The 24,621-nt window shown below is 42.7% G+C and overlaps 3 protein-coding genes across 3 annotated transcripts; 2 read left to right on the forward strand and 1 right to left on the reverse strand.

The window, feature by feature from the left end:
• The first annotated feature begins 403 nt into the window (after positions 1-403).
• Positions 404-6,562, forward strand: LOC118302352 (very long-chain acyl-CoA synthetase). The gene is made up of 11 exons (XM_035628413.2): positions 404-946; positions 1,939-2,549; positions 3,385-3,594; positions 3,701-3,859; positions 4,024-4,148; positions 4,249-4,443; positions 4,584-4,674; positions 4,765-4,963; positions 5,387-5,484; positions 5,821-5,951; positions 6,047-6,562. The coding sequence occupies exons 1-11, from the start codon at positions 846-848 to the stop codon at positions 6,218-6,220; spliced, it is 2,094 nt and encodes a 697-aa protein (XP_035484306.2). The 5' UTR covers positions 404-845; the 3' UTR covers positions 6,221-6,562.
• A 24-nt stretch (positions 6,563-6,586) lies between these two features.
• hdc (histidine decarboxylase) lies at positions 6,587-10,646 on the reverse strand. The gene is made up of 12 exons (XM_035628414.2): positions 10,563-10,646; positions 10,236-10,408; positions 10,033-10,146; positions 9,815-9,937; positions 9,570-9,707; positions 9,341-9,484; positions 8,771-8,837; positions 8,492-8,654; positions 8,288-8,378; positions 8,088-8,186; positions 7,814-7,915; positions 6,587-7,580 (listed from the first exon to the last, which is right to left on the reverse strand). Exons 1-12 carry the CDS (start codon positions 10,588-10,590, stop codon positions 6,789-6,791), a joined length of 2,034 nt encoding a protein of 677 aa, XP_035484307.2. The 5' UTR covers positions 10,591-10,646; the 3' UTR covers positions 6,587-6,788.
• Positions 10,647-14,623: 3,977 nt separating this feature from the next.
• usp8 (ubiquitin specific peptidase 8) lies at positions 14,624-24,526 on the forward strand. The gene is made up of 18 exons (XM_035628298.2): positions 14,624-14,763; positions 15,205-15,349; positions 15,429-15,514; positions 15,685-15,829; positions 16,438-16,480; positions 16,607-16,778; positions 16,938-17,100; positions 17,198-17,339; positions 17,603-17,892; positions 17,987-18,478; positions 19,016-19,090; positions 19,267-19,565; positions 20,425-20,646; positions 20,747-20,957; positions 22,001-22,237; positions 22,472-22,614; positions 22,750-22,882; positions 23,411-24,526. The coding sequence occupies exons 1-18, from the start codon at positions 14,660-14,662 to the stop codon at positions 23,567-23,569; spliced, it is 3,261 nt and encodes a 1,086-aa protein (XP_035484191.2). The 5' UTR covers positions 14,624-14,659; the 3' UTR covers positions 23,570-24,526.
• Positions 24,527-24,621: the final 95 nt, after the last annotated feature.

A 24,621-nucleotide genomic window follows, 5' to 3' on the forward strand; every position in this document is an offset into this window, starting at 1 on the left:
AGGGCAGCTGGAATATTCAGTTCTACAAATACTACAATTATGACACTAGAAAAGTATTTTTAACAGTTTTTTTTTAAAGCAGAAATTAATTATACAATAGGATTTTTTTGTGTGTGCAAATACTCGGTGCCTGTAGGGAACGAAAGCACATTTAAAAAAAAATTCAGCCACTTTTTTCAGCTTCTCTTTACATCGAAGTAGAAGACATATATTTGACATAAACAAATCCCCAGAGTTTGGGTGCAGCTTGCCCATTGAAGGCACACCTCTGAAATTAGAGTGTCCCTCAATTATGCCCTACTTTTTTCAACACATGGCAATAATGATAAGTAAATGATGAAACTTCCACATGTATGCCCTTGGACATGTGATTCATGATCATTTTTTAATGTCTCATGTATTTTTTTATTTTTGTAAATATGATTTCGAAGATGCTGCATGATCATGTCCATGGTAACAGGTAACAGACTAAGTATACACTTGGCCACTATGTTCATCTGAGGGGAAAATTATCCAGATTACAGGGAACAAAAAAATGTGGGACTTTATCCACATCCATGTATCTGTAAGAATCGGTAAATCGCCTATAGTCTGTTGTTGACATGATTCATAGAACTACACTTGTAAGGGGTCCGTCAACTCATTCCTGCTTCTTTCGCCTTGCCTTTCAAGTTGAATGCAAATACATTCCATACTTGTTTTCACTAATTGTGTAAAAGTTGAACGTCTGCACCCTAGGCGAGAGTTCGATCGATGCCCCCTACCCGAGGGTGTTTAAGGTACATGACAAACACAGCCAACCCAACCCAACCCATTATTTGTCCAACACTATTTATCCAGTTGCAATGGCAGAAATTAAACTCTGGAAAACCCTGCAGGGATTTGCTCCCGTTCTTTCTCAAGATTGCAGTTTACGATTCAATTCATCCCACAGGTGCTGGTTGAGGTGAGGTCAGGGATGTGTCGGATGGTCAAGTTTTTCCACAGGAAACTGGAAAAAGCATTTCTTACATAATTGGAAGAATTCTAATTTCTAACAAAAATCATTCTATGCTGACGTACTAAGATTTTGAAACTGAGAAGGACCAAACCCCGCAGCACCAGACCAAAAGTACGCAGAAGTATCATGTATAGTGCATGTATGTTTTTTGTAATTTATTTTATTATTTACTAACACGGACGCCATAACCTTTAATGATTAAAAAAGGTGGTTCATTCAGGGGAACAAAGTCCTCAACAATTGCTGCAGTTAACAGCAGATGAGCTACTGTCAAGATCAGTCAGTTCTAATCAGTTACATACCCGTTCAATTGTCACTTTTTCATTCCGTAAACATTTATAAAATCATGTAACATATCAGACTAAGCAGTTAAGAGCACATGCCATTTGAAACCTTTGAAACATTGTCAGACTAATCTGAGTTTAGTGTGCTGTCGTTTGTGCGTGTATAAACACATAAATGCTCATTCTAATTTTGGAAATAATGTTTGACTAAATTTGACTTAAGATTTTATTGAGGAACTGAACTTTTGTTAGGCTTCATTTCCCAATTTGGTTTCTTATTCAGCAACTAGTTCAAGGTCCAAGTAAAGATGAGCAGTAAAAGCATAAAAAAGCAGGCAGCACTTTTCACTGCTGGCTGCAGTTGGATATATTGAGCTTACACTTTATAATACTGCCCATGTAAAAAACAAGGCAACAAAGTTTGTTTGTTTTGAGAAGGAATTAATTATACAATAGGACTTTTTTTTGTGTGTGTGTGCAAATACTGGTCTGCCTGCCGCGAACGGAGAAACATTTTCAAAAGAATTCAGCCACTTTTTTCAACTTCTCTTCGCATCGAAGTAGAAGGCAGCAGAAGCGGACGGCTCAAAGAAAGGTTCAGCAAACAAGAACCAGCTATTAATTTCTGTGTTTGCCTTTTGTTTCCACCCCAAGAGTTACACTGCCGCGGCAGAAAGTGGCTCAAAGTCCAACAGGCGCGCACAGCGCCGTCCGGCGCCTCCGTTGGCCGCGGAGCCCTTTTCCCTCCGGAGCAGCTTCCACGTTTCGCCCGGGAACCCTCAACATGTTTGCCTACTTCCTATTCACCCTTTTGACGTGCGTGGCAATCTGGCCGCTGCTGCTCTACGCGAGGAACCCCTACTTTCTGGCGGATCTGAGCCACGCGATCACTCTGCTGCGCGTCGGAGTGCGCACGGCCAGATTGCGGAGGCGCAGGCCGTTCCGCAGCATCGTGGACGCGTTCCTGGACCGAGTGGCCACGCAGCCGCAGAAGACGTTCCTCGTGTTCGAGGAGAGCTCGTTCACCTACAGCCAGGCCGACAGCGAGAGCACCAAGGTGGCCAGAGCCCTGCAGCAGCGCGCCCGCCTGAAGGAGGGGGACACGGTGGCCCTGCTCGTGGCCAACGAGCCGCAGTTCGTCTGGACCTGGCTGGCGCTGGCCAAGCTGGGATGCACCGCCTCGCTGCTGAACACCAACATCCGAGCCAAGTCTCTGCTGCACTGCTTCTCCTGCTGTGGAGCCGAGGTCCTGGTCGCCGGGGCTGGTGAGATGGGGACGTATATTTACATGTGTGTGTGTATATATATATATATACACACACACATGTAAATATGTATATAGGCAGATAGAGACTTCCATGTGGTTAGAAAAGGACTTTCACGTTTGCTATACCCTTTTTTTGTGTGTGTGTGCCTATAGTGGCCATTCTGATACCAGGTGACGGTGGTTTTCGTCCAGGATGGATGGCTCCAATTAACATGTTTCCACTTTGAGCTCCAATTAACATGTTTCCACTTTGAGCTCCATACAACCATTGAAGAAAAGTGTTTTGCCTGTTGGCTTTTGTCTAAATTTGCAGCAATATTTGTGAACTGTCATATTTACTTTTTTTATAATAATGTATATATATATATATATATATATATATATATATATATATATATATATACTGTACATATCATATGGAAACATTCTATTTAAATGAAGGGGATGGGAAAAAATGAGTGGACCAAAAGTTATGGATAAAAACGCACAAGTCAGAAAGTGTTGTTTTTTAAAAAACAAAACATTTTTAAGAAATGTTAAATCATGCTCATCATAAATGATATGCGAAATCGATAAATACAATTGATCTGCAATGAGCTGATATCAGGCAGATGTCTATGGAGACTCTCATCTGGCTCATAGTTTTCCTTTAGGGCGTTGAACCAACTGGAGCGACTGGAGAAGCCTCTTGGATGAGAGGTGAAACCAGTTGGCTCATGTGGATGTGGATGTGGATGAAGCTCTAGTCGAGTTCCTTGTTCTCCTCTGTTTCTGTCGCTGCATGGTCTTCCACGGAGCCTCCACTAGCTCTCTGTTTTTCTCCACCGTCTCAGACCTACGAGGGGCTGTAGAGGAGGTGCTGCCCACCTTAAGCCAGCAGGGCGTGCGCGTGTTCATCCTCGGCGAGGGGAGTGACCTGGAAGGCGCCGAGAACCTCTCTGATAAAATCCGGCAGGCCTCCGACCAGCCTCTGTCCCGTCAGCTAAGGGCCGGCATTAACGCCACCAGTCCTGCGCTGTACATCTATACCTCAGGAACCACAGGTGACCTCTTATGGCCGCGTTCGACCTATTGCATTTTGACTGAAGGGCTTTTGAGTGACAGAGTTAAGTAAATCAAACTCGCTCAATGTCAATGTTTTTCTTTCAGGGCTTCCCAAGGCTGCGGTTATCAACCACGAGAGACTATGGATGACTGCCTTTCTTCAGACGATTGCCGGCGTACGCTCAGACGATGTTATCTACATATACCTGCCGCTCTACCACAGTGCAGGCTTTCTGATGGGACTTTGTGGAGCCATAGATAAAGGTAATGCGGCAAGTTATTTGGGGTTACACTAAAAGGTACTTGACCTCAAATTTCATGCACTCTTGGTTCCTATTTTCACTGTTTGCATTTCAAAGTCCCGTACGGACTTGCTGAGCACTCAGAAAAAATGTGTTGCTGAAATCTGTCCCTCTTGTTTTTTCCAGGCATCACGGTCGTTCTGAGACGTAAATTCTCTGCCTCTCAGTTCTGGAATGACTGTAGAAAGTACAACGTGACTGTCATTCAGTACATTGGAGAAATTATGCGCTACCTCTGCAACACACCAAAGGTGACCTTCAGTATATCATCACACGTGGTCATAGTTAGTATTGTGTAACTGACAGTAGGATTGCAGCTCAAATACTCGCCCTCACTCTCCTCTCCGCCAGAGAGACAATGACCGAGAACATAAAGTCCGATTGGCGATCGGGAACGGGCTGAGGGCCGACACCTGGGCGGACTTCCTGCAGCGATTTGGGGACATAAGTGTGATTGAATGCTACGGAGCGACAGAGGGAAATGCGGGCGTCATCAACTACTGTGGGAAAATTGGAGCTGTAGGCAAAGATAACTTTCTCCATAGGGTAAGAAAGGGGAACTTTTTTTTTGTATTATTCTTGCGGAATTACAGTATTTACGATGAACGAGCAAATTGTGAGATTTGTTCAAATATTCATTTTGACCGTCAGCATGATTGGTCAATAAGCCTTAAACTATTTTCCAGATGTCATGTCGGTATAAACTCATAAGGTACGATACAGAGAAAGAGGAGCCAGTCAGAGACTCCAGAGGATTTTGTATCGAAGTCCCCCAAGGTAGGCAAACCTCTCCACAAATGTGACCCTCTCGTTACCCTTTAGCTCTCCCCGTATGCATATCCCGAACTTGACGTTCTTCACCCGCAGGGGAGACCGGTTTATTCGTGGCAAAGATTGGAGAAAGAACACCTTTCTACGGCTATGCTAAAAACCGGCAGCAGACGGAGAAGAAGAAGCTGAGGGACGTGTTTGAGAAGGGAGATGTCTACTTTAACAGTGGCGACCTTCTGAAGAGCGACAATGAAGGATTTCTGTTCTTTCAGGACCGCATCGGAGACACTTTCAGGTGTGTTGACGAAACAAACTGAGCAAATCATTTTGCACCGTACCTGCATGTTTTTTTTTAATCTCGGGGTACATTTGGTTTTTAAAGTTAATTCGTTTTTTAAAATAAGACAAATTCAATGACTGGAAACTGAATTGAAGATGTAGAACAAAACATTATGTTAAGAAAAGGCAATTCAGTGTAATTTCAGGAACTGCTTATACCCTGGTTTTTCTGCTATGCATGCTTTTAATATTTGATTCTCTTGTCAGCTCTATAGTTGTTAAAATCAAAAATAGAAGAATCTTCATTTAATAATTATTTAATGGTCTATGTAATGGTCTTCCCTGACTATGCTTGCATCTAAATTAGGTTGCAGTCCTAAATTAAAACATTAACATCAAACAAGTTACATATCTACTGTTGTACTGTCATCTCATACAGGTGGAAAGGAGAAAATGTGGCAACCTCAGAGGTGGCAGATAATTTGCTCGTGGTGGACTGTATTGAGGAGGCTAATGTCTACGGTGTGAAGGTGCCAGGTAATAAATCCATCACTTGGAATGATTATAAGATTTATAAATCATTAGATAATGGATCTTACTGTGATTAATGTCTGTAAAAGTGTGACTGCCATGTCTGTTTGGGTCAGGGATTTTTCTAAAAGCGTGATTTGACCTCTGTATGACCTTTGATATGTTTTATTGAAATCATGAACCATGTATCCTGCAAATAACAAACAAACAAACAGAAGAATTTGAAACAGGAAAGCTCTTATTTGAAGTTGTTGCTCATTTACTCTGTCACAGTGTTAAATGTAGAGCTGTTTATACATCGTTCTGCAATGTCCCCTTTTTACCTTGACCTTGACTGATTAGGACACGAGGGAAGAACTGGAATGGCTGCACTAAAGCTGAAGGAAAACATGGACTTTGACGCCAAAGCCACATATCAGCACGTCAAAAACTACCTCCCCAGCTACGCAAGACCCCGCTTCATTCGTATACAGGTAAAACAAAGTCCCGCTGGATTTACTTAAGATTATAACAAGAGAATTCAGGAATTAGTCATCTTTTTTTTAAAATTAATTTTTCCTCTGTTCAGGATGCACTGGCAGTGACTGGGACATTTAAGCAATTGAAGGGGAAGCTGGCTGAGGAGGGCTTCAACCCAGCTGTCATCACAGATGCTTTGTTCTTCCTGGAGGACAATGAAGGCTACGTGCCCATGACGCCGGAGATCTATACCTCCATCACAGAGGGAAGAAACAGGCTCTGAATGAACGATAAATGGACTGTATTCATAAAGCGCTTTTGTAGTCTAATTGACCGCGCAAAGAGCTTTACGCTACACGTCACATACACCCATCCATACAGCGCTTCTATGCGCAGCGCTTTTCCGATCATACTCTATTCATACACTGTCTGTACAGCCGTCAGTCGCCAAATGAGTGCAGTGTTTGTAATTGGATGATAATTGCCTACCTCAAAGGTTGTAGTTGATTTTTAGGGTTTTACCTCATACAAGATGCCAAATAATGATGATAAATGACCCGCACGTTGCCTGTTTATGAGTGTGTGAATGACTGCGTCTTCTGCAACGAATATTGTGAAATGTGAAGATTGAAATCTTGAAATATTTCAAGAGACGTAATGTTTGAAATACATTTTAATAAAGATTTCAAAAAAAAACAACATGATTGTAAATGAGCGATCCCATATAACTGACATAGTTAGGTGGTGATCTACCGTTTGCTCAGAGGCGACTGTGCAATACAACAGTAAATTGCTTAATTATCAATAGCTGAATTACTGCGTAAATGAGCTAGTGTGCTCTGTTTTGGGGATCATTGCAGGAGCTTGGGTGCAGAGGCACTTTCCAGTGGATTAGGAGAGGGGGGTGTGTTGGCTATGGGAGAAGACGACATACAGTTCATCCTCCTGTAGCTCGATGACAAGTGTTTTTGAGCTGCCTGTGAAACCTTCACGGGGCAGCACAGCTGGTGCCGACCACACTGCACCCACTGGTTGCAGAAACTGGGCACGCTGTAGAACTTTGTCAGCTTTTTCAGGACCTGCGTGCCCAGGAGATTCGAAGGCATCTCTGTGATCTTGTACATAGCACTGGATCCTGTTGTGGCTGTCGATGCCGTGGGCAGGACCTCCGCAGCATCTTTAAGACTGGGCCTCGTGTCAAAGTCATAGCCGGACACCGGCCCGGTGCAAGTGTACGGCAGCGGCTCGCTGTTGCAGCTAAGAGAGCGCATTGTTCGCCTGGGTCGAATCCAAGCCTTGTCAATCCACAGCTCCACTTGAGCTTTGTCCTGCCCGGACGCGGCATCCTCCTTCTCATCAGACCTGGTGTCTGAGTCGGGGTCTTGATCTGCTCCCGCTCCTATCACCTCGTCTTCCCCTGAGATTGGTTGGTCTGCATTATTCCGATCCCGTGTCTCGGCCAGAAGAGTGGAAGCCATTTTAGAGATGGTGCCCCAGTCCTTGAGGATGTCATCTGCAGTAGTGAACTGTGAAGTCACTGTGAATCGGATGATGCGTTTGGTGTGGATGTCCGCAGGGATGAGGTACATGGTGCCTGACCTGGTCAGTCTCCTCAAAAGCTCCTGGGTCAAAGCATTTCCTCCCTAGAATAAGAAAATGGCATAAAATATTCATACATATTTCAGGGCCACACAAATTCAACGCTTCCAATCAAAACTATTAAGCATTTTTAGTGGCATAGAGGTTACGTTTATTGGAAGTTATTCACCTTTGAACAAGGTGTGACTGGGTAGTTTGTAATGATTAGCAAGTGAAAGACATAGATAAAACACTGATATAGTTTACTGCTGAGGTATTTCAGAATTGTGTTAAGTACTTTCAGACAGAAGACCACAAGACCAAGGTGCCTCTCAGCTGGAACCTCGAAATGTGGGTCACTCCTTATGTGAGACTCTAAGAGCTTTGCCATCTCAATCCCCTAAAAACAACAGAAGGAAAAAAACACATTTAAATTCTGAAAGGAGACCTGTAAGTTTTCACATTAACACAGTTCTCTACAGTAAACACATTATTTGCTTATTCCCTATATTGATAATAGTGGATTTTTGCCCCAAAATATTTTATAATGAAGAGAGCGGAAGGACACGTACATGTGTGATGTGAGCCTGGAGGTTTTTCAGTCCAAAGGTCCGCATGACAAACCAGAGTTTGAGAGAACGGAAGCGTCGGCTGAGGGGAATTTGCCAATGCTGGACGACGGAAAACATGACGTTATTGCTTAGTAATTATTGGTTGAAATTATCCACCATGATAGTTTCATATTTGATTGGTGAGGCGGTGAGGCGTATACCATAAAGTCAGTGGCTGCATGTGAGTTTTCATGTCTGAGATAAACTGGATCCACAGTGAAGGTCTGCTGAAGCTTGTATTTATCCTTTACCCTGAGAAGAAAAAAGGTAAAATCATATTACCAACCGACAATAATGTTAACTTCAATGGGCCATTTTGACCTGTCACAAGGGGGTAAGGCCCAGGTGTTCCTGTTCTCACTCACCAGAAAGCTGTGCAGTCAAAATGGACCATCATCCACTTGGAAGGGTTGAACACAAAAGAGTGAGCAAATTCAATCCCCTCCAGTGACCAGCGGAGCTCGGGACAGAAGTAGGCTGAGCCAGCGTAAGCTGCATCAACGTGGAGCCACAGTCCCTCCTCTGTGCCTGAATTTTGAAAAAAATAATGAGTTTCAATACGTACGTGTCGTGCGTACAATGCATGTCAGTGGAACTACACAATTCTTCATTTGGATAGAAACAAACTAAATTCGGAGACATACACACTGGTCCCAGTTCAGATAGCTTGTCAAAGGCGCACACTCCTGTCGTTCCCAAAGTTGCACAGAGCTTAACAGGAGAGAAACACAATCACACGGGCTTAATTATTATTTTTCAGAAATAATAATGTACATAATCAAATTTAGATATTACCATTTTCCTTTCTGTACTCTTTTTTTATGGCTATTGCAGTGGTTTTACCTTCTAGGCAGCATATTGTCAATTCACTATTATGGTAAACATTTATCTCTCGGCAGTGGTGGAAGTGCTCAGATGTCAGTATTCCTCCAGATGATGAGCAACAAGTACGTAAACATCAGAGATAAAAGTAATTTAGTATATTGCCTGGTTGTTAATACTTTAGTAACCTTGTGTAAACAGTGCTAATGAAGTCAAGTCAAGTCATCTGAGTTTCAGAACTGTGATATTTAGGAAATCACTCTATAATCATGCAGTGTATGTGTCCAAAACTAGTTTTCGACATCTTGTACAATGTGTAATGTAAAAAAAAAGATATATTCTTATACTTTCCACCTCCAATACCCAACCATCCTTCAGTGTCCAATACGTACCATGAAGGGAACCAGTCCCATCCTCCGGTCTTCTTGTATGGCTAGTTTCAAAGTGTCTCCTCTCAGGGACAACTGCTCATCAGTGGGCAGAAACCGGATCTTCACCAGAGAGATCAGACCCGCCTTCTCGACTGAGGAATGAGCCTACAAAAGCAGACGTTGCGTCAAAACCATCGTCAATGTCATCAGACTGAGACGAGGTTATTGTAGAGGAGGCGGTAACACTGACCTGATCTGAAGCGTAGGCCACCAGTCTTGTGTTCAGGGCCGAGTCGTCCACGTCCTGGTCGAGCTCGGCACGCAGCTGCAAAATCTTGTCTTTCCTGGCAGCCAGCAGAGCGACCAGCGTACTCTCACTGACTGTGCTCTTAACGGGAGAGATGAAGAGGAGGATTAATAAGCTCCCGGGTACCACAGCGACTGCTGTATAAAGGGTTTTGGGTTTTTTGCAAACAGATTGAGGCTGTCATGAACCTGCAGTATGCCTCCACCTCTGCTGTCAGGATGGTGATGCAAGAAAAACGAGGGCAGCCCCAGCGCTTTACACAACCAGTCCATCACATTCATTTCCAACTCTGTACACGCTGGGCTAGAGGCCTGTGCAAAACCAACACGGACAATATCATTTTTTATGTATGCTGTTTTTAGGTAGAGAAGTGTGTGGGGTTGGGGGATGTGGATTGTCCCCTTACCCAGGTGAATCCGACACAGTTGATGGCGTCGGCCAGCATGTCCCCGAGCATAGAGGGCCATGAGGTCAGACTGGGGTAGTAGGCGTGCATGTGAGGGCTCTGCCAGTGGACCACCTGGGGAAAAAGATGAGAAAATACTCGCTTAGTTCCTTTCCACAGTTTAAAATGGCTGATAAGATGAAAGGTGACAGCGGAAAACTTACCCCCGGCATAATGACTTTCTCGATGTCGTTGAAGATGCTGGCCCAGTCCTCGGGTTCTGAAGGCGCAGTGTCGGGGAGAAGCTCCCTCATGTATCCCGGTTTCACATCTGGAATCACCCTTCTCTCTCGGATGGAGCCCAGGTACTGTGTGATGTAGTCCACCAGCTCCTTGCCTGATCGGGGGGAAAGACACTGTAACGGCTAACATGATCTTCTTACTGTAAAGTTTTATCCATGTTCCGTTTTACTTGTTGTATAATTTGCAGCCAAAGACAGCAGTAACACAGACACACAGAGTCAGCGTAGTAAAATGGAACTCATGATTACCTCTACGATTGTATTCCTCAGCCTGCATTTTTTTCTTCTTCAAAGATGAGAGCTCTTTGCATTAATTCGTTGGCCGCAATGACGCTGTGTGTATTCAGCTGCAGAGATCACAGACCTATATAGACCCTGTGGTGAAGAACACGCCCTGGAATGGTGACGCATGTGTACCACCAAAGAGGGACCCGCACCTCTTCTTCCCCATCATTAGAATTGTTATTCACATCACACATTTGCAGTAAATATTTACTCTTCTTTGGTGGTTGTGCTTTATTAATTCATATGTCAGTGATATCATACTGTATTTACTATAACAGGACAATATATCAATTGTGCAATAGATTGCACATCAGTTCCCCTGCACACAAAACCAATACTTTGATGGGTTTGAAAATAACTTAAAGGACACCTGGTAAGTATTTTAGATCATATATCAGATTATAAACATAAAGATTATTGCTTCTTATGAACCTGATATGTGTTTTTCACATAACAAGTGGCCGAGTGTTGAGTTTTTGAAATTTAAAACATATTTACAAACATATACATATTATCTAAACTTGAATTTAAGATATACCGCCTTTCCTCCCCATAATATTTAACAATAACCATGATCCTTTTTGTTATGTTTTGCAAAATGAATTGCTTATTTTATTCGACTGTTAAAGGCTTGTTGTAGCTGGCTGAGATGGAGGGTTTGACTCTTATTTAGTAAAGTACAGTACATTGTTCACGCTGCTGCTGAAGGGTGGTGAGTTGATTAGTGATGGTAGGCATGATGACGATGTTCTACTTCACAAACCTTTATAAATTTTTGGGACTTTTTCCATAATCTTTGTCATTTATGTGACCTCTCTGGGCCTCAAACTGTTTTTTAAAGGGCAGAGTTAAAGATGAAATCACTCTTTAGTGCAAGTAACAACAGTCACACATTTTGGGAAATACACCAATGCTTCTTGCCTGAACATATTACAGGAGATGACCGTTAGAGCAAATCAGTATTCGTATTTAATGGGAAAAAAATACAAAGGTAAAGTATTATGGCCATTACAAGAGAAGTGAACAACGAACGGACACAGTAAAAAGGTAATAGGATGATGAGGGCAAACACATCTATGTGACAGCTTATCTCGGCCTTTTAAGCCCTGACAATGGCTTGAGCAGCACCTGGACTGGTCACACACTGTGCCCTTTACTGTGCATTGTGCTCGACATGTGCTAGATCTCATCTGGTTCTCCGGGGGAGGCCAATGGTTGGGCAGAGAGAAATCCGACCATAATTGAAACACTCTGAGCACACATCAATGTTATACCAGAGAGACGATGATGAAAGGCAATCAAGTCACTCCATTGATTCAGTCAGTCAAACTAATAAAGCACCACAGGAAGTTTATCCAAGCCAATTGAATACAATATTCAATTCATATTAAAACTGCAGATTATAATAAACTCATCTGTTATTTTCAGGCAGTTTAAAGAGAAGAAATACAGGTTTGCCCACTGGTTTGCAATACATCAATACATTTTGGGAGAAAAAACAACAACATTTCCCACATTCATTCACCACATTTATGACACCATGATCCTTTATTCAGTCCAAAACTTAAGCCCACTTTTGCTGTTAAACAATCACATTCTAAAGCATGAACACTATGTGTGTTTTCTACCAAAACACTATTTGAATATTGATTCTTGCAAGTCCTCCGAAACACAGTTGAGCTTTAACCCACAAGCTATTTAAATGCGAGCAATCACTGCTACACAGACTTTGGCAAGAAGCCCAGTGAGTAATGGTAAGTGTGTGTATAGTGTAATACACACAAGTGAGTGTTATTTGACACAGAGAGGAGCACACTGTGACTATTGTGCTCCTTCTGTACATTTACGTCTGGGAGTCTTGATGAAAGCAGGTTTGACTACAATTTTGCAATTGAGCCAAGGCGCTGCATTGTGACATCAAAGTCAAAGTGCTTCGTGATAGATCCTGTTCTGTTGTTTTTACTCAAATAAGTAGAAAATATTAACGTTCAAGCCAAAGGTCAGAAACAAAGAGGATTTGACCACTTAGTTTGACATGAATGGGAGCAAAAAAGACACACTAATGACGAGACCGTCTATAAATCAAGTTGAAAAGGAGGAAACATGAACTATTCGTGAAATGTTGCTCATGGTGAAAGTGTTAGAATTTTTAGGTTTCAGGAGGTTTGCAGAAGTTGAGGAAGCCAATGAGGAGTTTCTGTGGGACACGTTTATTTTGAGATGTGGTTCACAGCACAAAAAGAAGACAAATCAAAGTGCATATGGGTGGACAGTTCTTTACGACCGGTTACTAGACATATATCTGACAGAACAGCACTTATGCGCATTGCCATCACTGTGGTACCCTTGAGCAAGGCCCAGAATATCTTATCTTCTCTAGTTTAGGATAAAACATAATGTCTTTAATCCACTGAGAATACGAAGGGTAGAGGGTCTTCTTCCATCTGAAGAGAATGAGTTGCCTGGCCAACAAAGTGCAAAAGTCAGCATGTTACACTTATTATTACTTAATAATGCATATCCTCTGATATTACACCAAACGGCAGTGAGAGGGAATGGATCAATTGGCTCCTTTAGTATTTCAGAAAGAGTATTGAAAATTGATTGCAAGAAATGATGTAGTCTTGGACATGTCCAAAACATATGCAATAGGTTTGCAGGGCCTAGTTTACATCTGTCGGGTGTGGGGTCGAACTCTGTTCCAAACAATGTGCTTTTAAAAGTGGATACTGTTAAAACCCAGCATAACACAAATTCTCAAAATGTAAATACTTTCTCAAATTTGATCAAAAAGTTTCATTGCAGATTAGCGAAATAACCTCTGCAGCTAGGCCTCAATCTCGGAGTCCAATCGGCTGCCATCTGACGGCTACACACACAACAAGAAAAATCTGTTCATAGAGATTAGATAGGCTTAAAACTATATATTTGCACAGGTGTGGCGATGGATATATTGAAAGGGAGTGAGAGACCTGAGACCTGCACGTGTACTGGGCCCAGATTTTTGGGGTATCAAACGTATCAGAAATTACAAGATCATCAGCAGGAGGACATAACAATTTCAACACTGCACATTGTATAAATGCATCTGTCTGTTTTTAAGCATACAGGAAATATGTGGTTCAGGAAGAGTGGGGGTTTGGAGGATTATTTTGTATGGGTGGGTAATACATCCATCCATGGCGGGACGACCCCTTTGTCAGTGGAGGATATAATGAGCCCCAGAAGGTCGCAGTACTGCAACATGAAGGATGCTCAGCTCAGCTGCAGCCACAGCTCACAGAAGAAGAAGAGAAGGGGGCGGGGTGACGACAAACCAGGAAGCAGCTGTCAAAAAAAAGAAAGTAGCTTTGAGTGTAAGAAACGGATCAGTAAGAGAGGTAATTTCTTTTTTACTAAGTTGACATTATCTCATCGAGCAGTTGGCCAGTGCATGTACATGGATCCGTGTTGTTTCTAGAGGATGTATCTAACGGTGAATGTGACTGTAAGCGTGGCTACCTGGCGTTTAACTGCGTGAGGCTCAGAGCCTAGCCTAGCATGCTAACTAACATAGCTAGCTAGGCTACAAAGCTAAAATTAACATGTAATCATCTGACCGGTGTTCAAGTCAACGTTTGTACCGTGACATGGCTGCGGAGTCACCAGCTCGCTGCCATCCGTCCACGACGAGCGTCAGTCGGAACAGTGTTTTACTTGTTTGTGGTCGTGATTTTGTGCTGCGCTAGCTAACTTCAACCACGAGCTAACAGCTAATGTTGGCTAATGCGCTTAACAGTGAGTGTTGCTTCCTGGTTCCATGTGTCATTATTGACATGTCGTGTTTTTAGCTCAACACGCTTTTAAATGCTGCGTGACAGGAAACGTTCGGTAACATCTGATTACACTGGAAACAATAACTGATGATAATGTTGTCCACCAGTAAATGCGACCGGCGATAGGATCATTTGGCGTTTGTTTACCTCATGATGCTGTCAACAGACACATTGTTTCCAGAGATGTCCAGGGCTCGTTTGCATCACTGACTGGTTGCCTGCTTGTGACTGAACCCACCCGCCAAGATGCCTGCTGTGTCGACCGGGGTCAAGGAGCTGTATCTGTCCTCGTCTCTGGGAGACCTGAACAAGAAGGCTGAGATCAGGCCAGACAAGACGAGCACCAGGAGGTAACCAGCAGGGTTTCATGTTGACTGCTATCAGCATAACTCATTATCAGCTGAGCTGATTGTTTAGTCTTCAAAACATCAGAAGTTATGGGAACAACAATTCACACCCAAATGATTCCAGTTAACTGTGATACATGCCAAAGAAAAGCATTGAATCGTGTGAAGCTGGAATCCGAAAAGGTTTTGAATTCGCTGTATATTTGTCTGTCGATCGCTAAATAGTTTCAGCTCTTAGTAGGTTTTATATTATCAAAACCCGGCATGACTTATTTGACATCAGTGATATAAGGAATCATAAAAACCTTCTAAACCCACTTATAATACAGGGGAAGTGTGGATTTGTCGCTAAGTGAGGGGAAAGAGATGTGGAACAACGGTCCCCAGTCAAACCCGAGAAGCATCACATGGTTATTTCTTTTTTCTTTATTTGTTGGGTTGCAGCTATGTTCAGAGCGCCTGCAAAATCTTCAAGGCGGCAGAGGAGTTCCGTCTGGACAGAGATGAGGAGAAAGCTTACGTGCTCTACATGAAGTATTTAACAGTGTATGAAATAATCAAGAAAAGACCAGACTTCAAGGAGCAACCGGTAAAGTCAATAATTGCAAAATCTTTGTGGAGTATTTTTATTGGTATACTAAAACTCTTTTCTATTCCAATAAACACAGGACTATTTCATGACCATCCTCGGGCCAAACAGCTTCAAGAAAGCCATCGTAGAAGCGGAGAAGCTTTCTGATAGCCTTAAACTCAGGTTAGAGGCTTTGGTTTGTTTTACGATTCTACACACCTCATTATTATATATATATATATATATATATATATATATATATATATATATTATCTATGTATGTATGTGTAGTTGAAAGGTAGACATGACAACATCAGCACTTTTATTCCTGTTTTACTCAACTTTCTAAACAGGTATGAGGAGGTTGAGGTTCGTAAAAAACTTGAGGAGAAGGACAGACAAGAGGAAAAGAAAAGACGGGAGGAAATAACAGAAAAAGATGGCGGTCGAGTCTCTCCAAAAGTATCATCAACAACCAACATGAAGGACAGCAAAAAGGTAGAAACGTCAAGTAACAAATAGACTGTAAAAATTTCTGCATGGTAAAACAAAAACTCTCAAATGTGTTGGACACCTAATTTCAATAAGAGACATTTTAGTTTATGTACATGTACAAATAATGTGGGTGGTCGAATTGAACTTAAGCCGATTAAAGTTGGCTATCATGCTTTTTAAATTGAGGCATAGTTAAAACACCAAGCCCTTTTTAATAGAATACATTTGAAGTTTTGCAAGTGGCTGTTCAGGCTGTAGTTTCAGTTTAAGTCTATAGTAAAACATTTACCTCATATTTATGTGCATTTTGGAATAAAAAGCCCTAAAATGTATCAGACGTTATAATATACATTGTAATATCAACGTTCATGGTTGGCTTTTGTTTGAATTTAGTCCATAGCTCACATTCTACCAGTCACAACAGGAACATTAACTAGATTAATCATCAAATATGAGTATGAAAGGGTATGTTGTAAGTAATGGTAATCCTTAATGCATTTGAAGTTATTCATGTAAGGGGATATTATGCCAAATGGAATGAGGTCTAATCAATATTGTTAAAATATTTACAAGATGATGTTTCAGCGTCTATGTCTCGTGTCTGTATGCAGGTAAAAGGAGAGCAGAATGAACTGAAGACTGCAACCACAAAGGGTAAGCGGTATAACTAAAAACCTGTGTAGTTCATTCTGAGATTTGCCGTTTGGTTATTCTTAAAGTCTTTTTTTTTTTTTTTTACAGTTTTTTGTCTTGTGTTGACTTTACATCTTTATCCGATAGCTGCGTCACCAGCTGGTGGTATCACAGCTGAGAAACTTTTCCACATGATGAAGGACCAGACGATTACAATAATAGTCATGGACGCCCGCAGCCACCGGAGCTTTGAGGAGTCCCACATTCAGGTGCCAGCCCAGACCTGCATCAGCGTGCCCGAGGAGGCCATCAGCCCAGGGTGAGAACGGGGTCTGGAGAATAGGCGGACACTGCATGTGTAATTTATAAACTGATTTTTGGATGTAGTTTTTCCTTCACTCTGTTTGTGTCATTCACTATCAAACAATGAAAGAAAGTGAAACTGAACTTCTGAACTGGATTGTCATGACTTTTTCAGAATCACTGTGAATCAGATCGAGATAAAGTTACCGGAGGTGTCCAAAGAGCAATGGAAGCGGCGGGGAGTTGTGGATTATATAGTCCTGCTGGATTGGTTCAGCTCTGTCACTGACCTTGCACTGGGCACCACCTTGCAGAGCCTCAAAGATGCAGTCTTTAAGGTAACCTAGTGTGTGTGTGTGGGTTGTTGTTTGTGTGCTCATTTCAAGTGAATTTTATTCCTTTGAGTTACAACAATGTGTTTTGCACACTCCACAGTGGGACAGCATCACTATCCTGCGTAGTGAGCCGCTGGTGCTGGAGGGGGGCTACGAGAACTGGCTGCTGTTTTACCCCATGTACACAACCAACGCCAAAGTTCGGCCTCCTAGACAGAATATCATCAGCACCCTCCCCCAGTGTGAGTATCACTACCACCTGCACAGCACACGTTACAGCTTCTCCAACATGTATTTATTAGGCCCTGGTCAGTAGTCGTTCTAATGCAGCCTAATCTAAACATTCTATAAATTTATTTAAGTTTTTGTGTCATATGTTTCTGGACTTCATGTCCCATACTATGCTTGTGTTTTGAAACTGATCTCCTTTTCTCCTGCCAGCAATTCAAAAACCATCAGCTGATATTTGATACTTTTTTTATATTTTCTTTGATTTATTGGACAGTGAACTTCAGCTACCCGTCCCTAATCGAACCAAGGCCTCCGACCCCGACTCAACAAGAGCCAGAAGTCACGCCCAAGCCTCAGGAAACCTTGGATCCCGTGCTGGCGAACGGGGTAACACCAGCGGACCCCCCCACATCTGAAACTTCCATGGTTACTGACAGTTTGCAAGAAGACACTGTCGATCTCCCCGTCAAAGTGTCCACAAGTTCTGCTCTGGACCTTAGTAAGAAGGGCTCTGCAGCAGCCCCATCCAGCCAGTCACCTGCAACAGCCAAGGCCTTTCCACAGGTATGGTTTCAACCTTGGTATCTATAAAACAAAGGACTCCAAGTGAGTCTCAACTTTACACACAATGTTTTACCCTTTTACTCTATTTTCCCAGTTTGACCGTGCCAAGAAACCCTCCATCCGTGTGTCAGATGAGCCTAAGCCTAGCCAGAATGGTTCAGCGAAGGACTCCAACCCGTTTGTCCCCGACCGCACAGCCAAGCCATCCTTCGTGCCCAACACGTCTTTGTCTAAGGAGGAACAAAGTCGGATACACTCGGAGGCAGTGGCGGGGATCGAAAAGGCTAAGCAAGAGCAGGAGAAACGAATCCAGGAGAGGCGGGAGAAGGAACAGAAAGAGAAGGAGCTGAAAGAAAGGCAAACAGGAGAGGAAAGTGAGAAGAGAAAGAAGGAAGATGAGGAGTTAAAACATCAGGACAAGAAGAAACTGGAAAGGCAGAAGGCAGAAGAAGTGGAAGACAAAGAGAACAGGCCGTCGGAGGAGAAAAGGAGGAGGGGAAAGGAGCAAAGCTCTGACGCACCTTCCAAGAGTATGTCTCTGGATTCACCTGCTCCTAACCCTAACCATATTGTTAGTGAGATTAAGGTGAGTACTTATCCCAACCACAGAGATAATATAATAATCTTACTTTCTCTTGAGGTTTTTAGTGTCTTAGATCTGTGGCTAAAAGAAAACTCGTGAAATCCTCTGACGTCCTCTAGACAATAAGACCACAAATACACTGTTAAAACCTACAGTCCGTCAATCTGATCAGATGAACTCAAAGAATCACTCCTTGTGGAAATATTAAATGAAAGAAATACCAAGTAAAGTTTCACTTTCGGTTGATTTCCCTCTCCGGCTCACCCACATGCTCATTGTTGTCCGGCTCCTTCTTTACTTTTGCGTTCTCATCTCTTTTCGTCATCAGTTAAATGACATTTACAGTTTCAATATTAGTGATTTAAGTTTCCATCATTAATATAGATGCACGTTGACCACAGCCAGGGTTTTTTTTCTTGATTTGAGCAGTTATCTTTTCCAATTAGACTTTCCATTAGTTCTGCCTCACTCCTCCTTAAATATTTTTGCCAAGATCTTTGAAAGTGAAGTAAGTGTGTAATGTTTGTGTTAATTCCACAGAGGGAGCCCCTGACTAGAGCCAGGAGCGAGGAGATGGGTCGGAGTGTACCAGGCCTTCCAGACGGTTGGATGAAGGTAATATATGAGTCATTTGAGTTACTGTAGCAGAAATTTTAATGGGGAAGAAAAAAAGACAAAAAGAAAGCATATATTCAAATATATGATATAAATATATATGTCTGAACTGATTAGTTTCCACCTAATGTTCCATTTTTTTTCCTGTTTGCGCCTCCATTTCCATTCTTGTCTAGTTCCTCGACACAGTGACAGGCACGTACCGATACTACCACTCTCCGACCAACCGTGTGCACCTGTACCCTCCCGAGGTCCCTGTTCCACAGACCCCACCCTCCACTCCGCCGACTGTTAAACAGAAACCGTCGCGACCAGCTGAACCGGATGCCAACTGCGAACAAGAGCGCGAGCAGTCTAAACTGAAGCGCTCCTACTCCTCCCCTGACATCAGCCAGGACCTCAGAGAGGAGGCCCAGAAGAAGGCCGCCGCCCCGACCACGGCTGCGGTCATACCCACCATCAACAGAGAAACCAAGTAAGACACCTGCTAGGCAAATGTGGATACATGTTGTATGTTGCGTGGTATGATTTCTCTATCCCACCAGTCACAATGATGATAGTTTGACCCAAAAAATTGAAACCCTGTATATAATAAGTTATTATAAATCCCCAAAAAAGAGGCTGCCACTGTGAAACATTTTGTCCTCAGACAGATAATGATTCAGCTTTGTAGCTTGTGACATTGTTATATTTTGAACCTAAAATTTTATCTATTTTTAGTATCTTGTCCACCTACTTTACTTATTTTGAGCATCAAAGCAAAAAAAAACAAAAAAACAGCTTACAATATAATATCAAAGGTAGTTTTTATCACAGTATTGTGATATCACACACTACAAAGCTGAATCATCATCTCTCTGTGTTGTGTACTTCTGGTCACTGGTGTACTGTATATTGATATGTCAAGCAGTTAGAGTATAGTTCACTCTCCCTGTTGGGATTGGTTCCAGACCAGATCTGCTATAGCCTGTGTTGTTGTTCATTCAGCATTTCAATCACTGATTTTAAGAGTGTTGTTAGAACCTGCTTCACAGCAAAATAAAGTCTTTTGGATGCTGGTGAAACAAGAGTAATATGTAATCTAAGTGTCAAATGTTCACTTTTCAGCCAAATGTAGGAACCTTAAAAATGTTCTTCAATTGATCAGTACTTTAGCCTCAGGGTTCAGCCCTGAGTGTATTCCACGATTCGACTATGTCCTGCATCTGGAATCTATTAGGACAATCTAGTGCTGCATTCCTTTGGATATTATACGCGCTCAATTCTTTTGGTCATGTCTCTGCAGAAACCAGTCTTGTGTTCTTTCTCTCTTATTGTGCTCCTCTGTCCTCTAGACCCGCCAATGCCAAAGTCTATTCTAAAGTGGAGAATGTGCGGCCCTCTGCCGCCAAAATTCGCAACCTGAATCCCACATTTGGAGGTCTGGGGCAATCACTGACTGGCCTTCGTAACCTTGGAAACACATGCTACATGAACTCCATCTTGCAGTGTCTGTGTAACACACCGGCAATGGCGGAGTACTTCAACAACAATTGCTACATGGCGGACATCAACAGGTCAGGGCCCATATAGGTGGAATTCCCGTTCTATAAAGAATCATAAAGTATAAGTGAGATGTGAAACATATAATCTGTCTCCGTTCTCTTCGGCTGCCAGGTACAACATCCTGGGTCACAAAGGGGAGGTGGCGGAGGAGTTTGGTGTGATCATGAAGGCCCTGTGGGCCGGTTTGTACAAGTTCATCAGTCCGCGGGACTTCAAGGTCACCATAGGCAAGATCAACGAGCAGTTCGCCGGCTACGACCAGCAAGACTCCCAGGAGCTGTTGCTGTTCCTCATGGATGGGCTCCACGAGGACCTCAACAAGGTAGTGTTTAAAATTTAGTTGTACAGGAAATATCAAGTAATTTCATTCCTTCTACTGACTCTGTTGTGTTGTTGCACATTTGTCTGTTAACAATACAAACTTAGTCTCTTTTATCATTTTCCTTCTTTCTGTGTTTTTTTTTCACCGGGTGTCATTTTGATGGCAAATTAGAGAGTAAGTAAAATAGCTGTGTGTCCTCGGTCCTCCTGCGGCAGTGTGAGTGTGGTGTGTCTGCATCTGTCTGGTCTGATGCTCTGTCAGAAGTCTCCGTGCATGTAGACCCAAGACACGCCTCATCGCCTGTATCGACTGATCTCTACCAGCTTCATGTTCATTGGAATGGGGGAAAGGACTCGATGATATTGTTTAAAAAAAAAACTAAAAACTTTCCTAGCCTGATATTAGTCTTTTATTTTTATTTTTTTTATTAAAATCCCTAAAACATCAACACCTGATTTTTTCATAGGGAGGATCACTGTCAGAGTATGTGGTTCCTAGAAGGCAGCATGGAGATATCTGATCACTGTCTCCACCTGGGGTTGAGTTGGAGTAGTGCATCCATCCCGTTTTTGCTCATCAAGCTATTTATTTGTTCTTTCAAATTTGATAGGGGATGTGCCAGTTGATGACATGCATTTATCATGACACACTCCATCTCATTGCGTCTCTTGTGTGTGATGTTCAGACCTGTCCACCGTTAGGCCGGCCCCATCCCGGTCCACTCTGTCCTCTCCAGGCTAATTGATCATTCAGTCAGACTAATTAATGAGATATCAATTCTCTTATCATCCTGCCTTTTCTACTGAGAGTGACCAGGCTGAAGTGCATGCTGATAAAAGTAAAAAAAGATTACATACTGAATACAAAGTTACTTAAAAATTCAGTCTGTGGTTCTCATTGAGCTAACTGAATTACTATAATAATTATGAGTATCTGCCATGAATTATTGAGCTTTTTTATTTTGGGTATGATGAAGGGAGGTTTTGCGAACGCCTAAAGTCCTGTGTGCCGTCATGTTGTCATGTTCCGTCTCTGGGTTTCAGGCAGACAACAGGAAGCGCTACAAGGAAGAGGAGAACGACCACCTGGATGACCCGATGGCAGCCGACCTGGCCTGGAGCAAACACAAGCTGCTGAACGAGTCCATCATCGTCGCACTGTTCCAGGGCCAATTCAAGTCCACCGTGCAGTGTCTGACCTGCCATCGCAAGTCACGGACATTTGAGACCTTTATGTACCTGTCGCTGCCTCTGGCCTCCACCAGCAAGTGCTCCCTGCAGGTCAGACCGCTTTCTAAGTTTCTGATGAGCTTTTACAAAATTCAAAAGTGAATGTTAACCCACTATTTTCAATTGTTAAATCTTCAGTTGCTCAACTCTGTTCCAGAATTTGGCCATCAATAAATCAGCTTCGTTCTCCTGACAAAACAAAAGCCATAAAAGAAATGGAGCTTTATAATATTTATAGCTCTTTGTCTACTGTATAATACTCACATGTTTGCTGCTTCTTGGCAGGATTGTCTGAGGCTGTTCTCAAAGGAAGAGAAGCTGACCGACAACAACAAAGTGTTCTGCAGACACTGCAAGGCCCACAGAGATTCCACCAAGAAACTGGAGATCTGGAAAGTCCCGCCCATTCTCCTGGTGCACTTAAAACGGTCTGTAGATCCATTTCCGCAATACTCACTTCCACAGTTTGAAAAAACAATTAAGAGGCTGTGAAGGATTTCCGATAATTTTGGAAATTCTAATCCTGACTAATATGTGTGATGTCTTTCTTTCTGTTTCTGCAGATTCTCCTACGAGGGTAGATGGAAGCAGAAGCTGCAGACGACTGTTGACTTTCCTCTCGACAGTCTGGACCTCGCCCAGTATGTCATTGGACCTAAACAGAACCAGAAGAGATACGGCCTCTATGGAGTGTCTGTAAGTACAAGTTGAAAAGTGTGTTTTTACAAAGAGAACAATGAAAATGGTTTTGGATAGTACATCTTCCATGGAATGGAACAATGGAATGTAAAAAATAATAGGAGAAAAAAATATAAGTATTATTAGTATATCCTCTTTTGTATAAAAGAGGATAAGAGATGCAGCACAGACCAATGTTATTAATAATGCTGTGTACTCATCTCCTGTACATATTTTATAAACCTGTCAGCCCATAATAGATGGGGAAGCCACTAACATATTAGTTCTACTAGAAATGCTTCAGTACCACAAGCGTTCCATGGTACAGACAGGCTGCAGTTTGGTAATAAATTTTGTCTAAGGTGTTTTCAGACATGGTGTCTGGCAGGAACTGTTCCAGAATATGCCCCGCAGCATCGTTCTTGCAAACATTCTTGCAAACAACCCCCGAGGAAAATGTCTGAAAGCAGCTTATGTAACAACTGAACATGATTGATTATCTGACTGTTGAGACTCAAGCTCAACCTTCTTCCTTTCCACCACCAGAACCACTACGGGGGTTTAGATGGCGGCCATTACACAGCGTACTGTAAGAACGCCCTCAAACAGCGCTGGTACAAGTTTGACGACCACGAGGTGTCCGAAATCTCCACCTCCTCTGTCAAGTCGTCCGCAGCCTACATCCTGTTTTACTCCACCCTGTGAGGAAGCAGCAGGACACGACGAGGGAACACTGATGCACCAAATCAACGAGGCTCGGAGTCTAGAGGTTTTTTTTTTCTCCTTTCTCGTCTTTTGGACCTGGTGCACGTAGTTGCAGGGTTAACTAGTCGTGCGCAGGCACGCAAAGACGTTCTGGAGCGAGGTGGCCACGAAATCCTGTCTGTCGCAGATCGGAGCACGGTGCAGAGTTTTTAAAGCTTCAGCTACTAGAGGACACTATAGCTGTGTAAAGATGCTGTTTGTTCATATAACCGACCATCTAGAGACTAAACAGATGCTGCTGACTTCTGTAACTTGGTAGTCGTGTTGTAGGGCCGACATCTGGCTCAGTAGCTCTTCGCTCTCATTTCCGTCGCACTCGGTGTGCATGGCCCAATTACAGAACTGATCTTCAGCTTTCTCGTACTGTGTATCCACCGGGGTAAACCGTTAGGACGCGTGTACACACTTAACAATGCTGACATTGCACATTAAAAACATGTAAATACTCAAGGGCAAGGTGATTATTTGGTTAAGTGACCAAACTGTTTTTTTTGTTCCTTGAAAGTAGCAACCATCATAGTATCAGCATATTCATAAAGCCAAACCATTTGTTTTAGGCGTTTAACTCTTTAGTCTTCTGACGCTTAACATGATCTTTAAGGTGATGGAAGAAAGTGTGATTGTTGAATTTTGCCTTCTTCCCAAAATGAGGCGGGGGGATTGCGATTGATGCTTGTTCATATTACCCACTTTGTTGAACCTACAAAATATCCAATCAGTTTCAGTTGTTTAAAGGTGACATATTATTCAAAAATCCCTTTTCAGTGTTGGTGCACATAAATGTGTGTATCTGTGGAGCCTGCCGGCCCACAAACTGTGAAAAAAGACCACCCTGTGGTTTTTTGTGAGCTGGCTTAACCCCACAGCCTGACTCTGAACAACTGGTTCAGATATCTCTCCCACTGATGTCACAGTTGGAACGGGCAGTGTGAGAACACTGATGCCTTTTCTGAACATTAGAGCGTGTAAACCTTTTCAAGTGGTAACACAAA

Source organism: Scophthalmus maximus, chromosome 4 (assembly GCF_022379125.1).
Source record: "Scophthalmus maximus strain ysfricsl-2021 chromosome 4, ASM2237912v1, whole genome shotgun sequence".
Classification (NCBI taxonomy): Eukaryota; Metazoa; Chordata; class Actinopteri; order Pleuronectiformes; family Scophthalmidae; genus Scophthalmus; species Scophthalmus maximus.

Bases quoted from the DNA above. Each gene is read 5' to 3' on its own strand.
- LOC118302352 (XM_035628413.2), top strand. From the start codon at position 846: ATGGCAGAAATTAAACTCTGGAAAACCCTGCAGGGATTTGCTCCCGTT. The intron at 3,595-3,700 runs GTGACCTCTTAT...TTTTTCTTTCAG, and splicing joins CTATACCTCAGGAACCACAG to GGCTTCCCAAGGCTGCGGTT. The intron at 4,149-4,248 runs GTGACCTTCAGT...CCTCTCCGCCAG, and splicing joins ACCTCTGCAACACACCAAAG to AGAGACAATGACCGAGAACA.
- hdc (XM_035628414.2), bottom strand. From the start codon at position 10,590: ATGCAGGCTGAGGAATACAATCGTAGAG. The intron at 7,916-8,087 runs GTACGTGTCCTT...TGTTGTTTTTAG, and splicing joins TCCAGGCTCACATCACACAT to GGGATTGAGATGGCAAAGCT. The intron at 7,581-7,813 runs GTACTTAACACA...TTCTTATTCTAG, and splicing joins TTGTGGTCTTCTGTCTGAAA to GGAGGAAATGCTTTGACCCA.
- usp8 (XM_035628298.2), top strand. From the start codon at position 14,660: ATGCCTGCTGTGTCGACCGGGGTCAAGGAGCTGTATCTGTCCTCGTCT. The intron at 15,515-15,684 runs GTTAGAGGCTTT...CTTTCTAAACAG, and splicing joins TCTGATAGCCTTAAACTCAG to GTATGAGGAGGTTGAGGTTC. The intron at 18,479-19,015 runs GTGAGTACTTAT...TTAATTCCACAG, and splicing joins ATATTGTTAGTGAGATTAAG to AGGGAGCCCCTGACTAGAGC.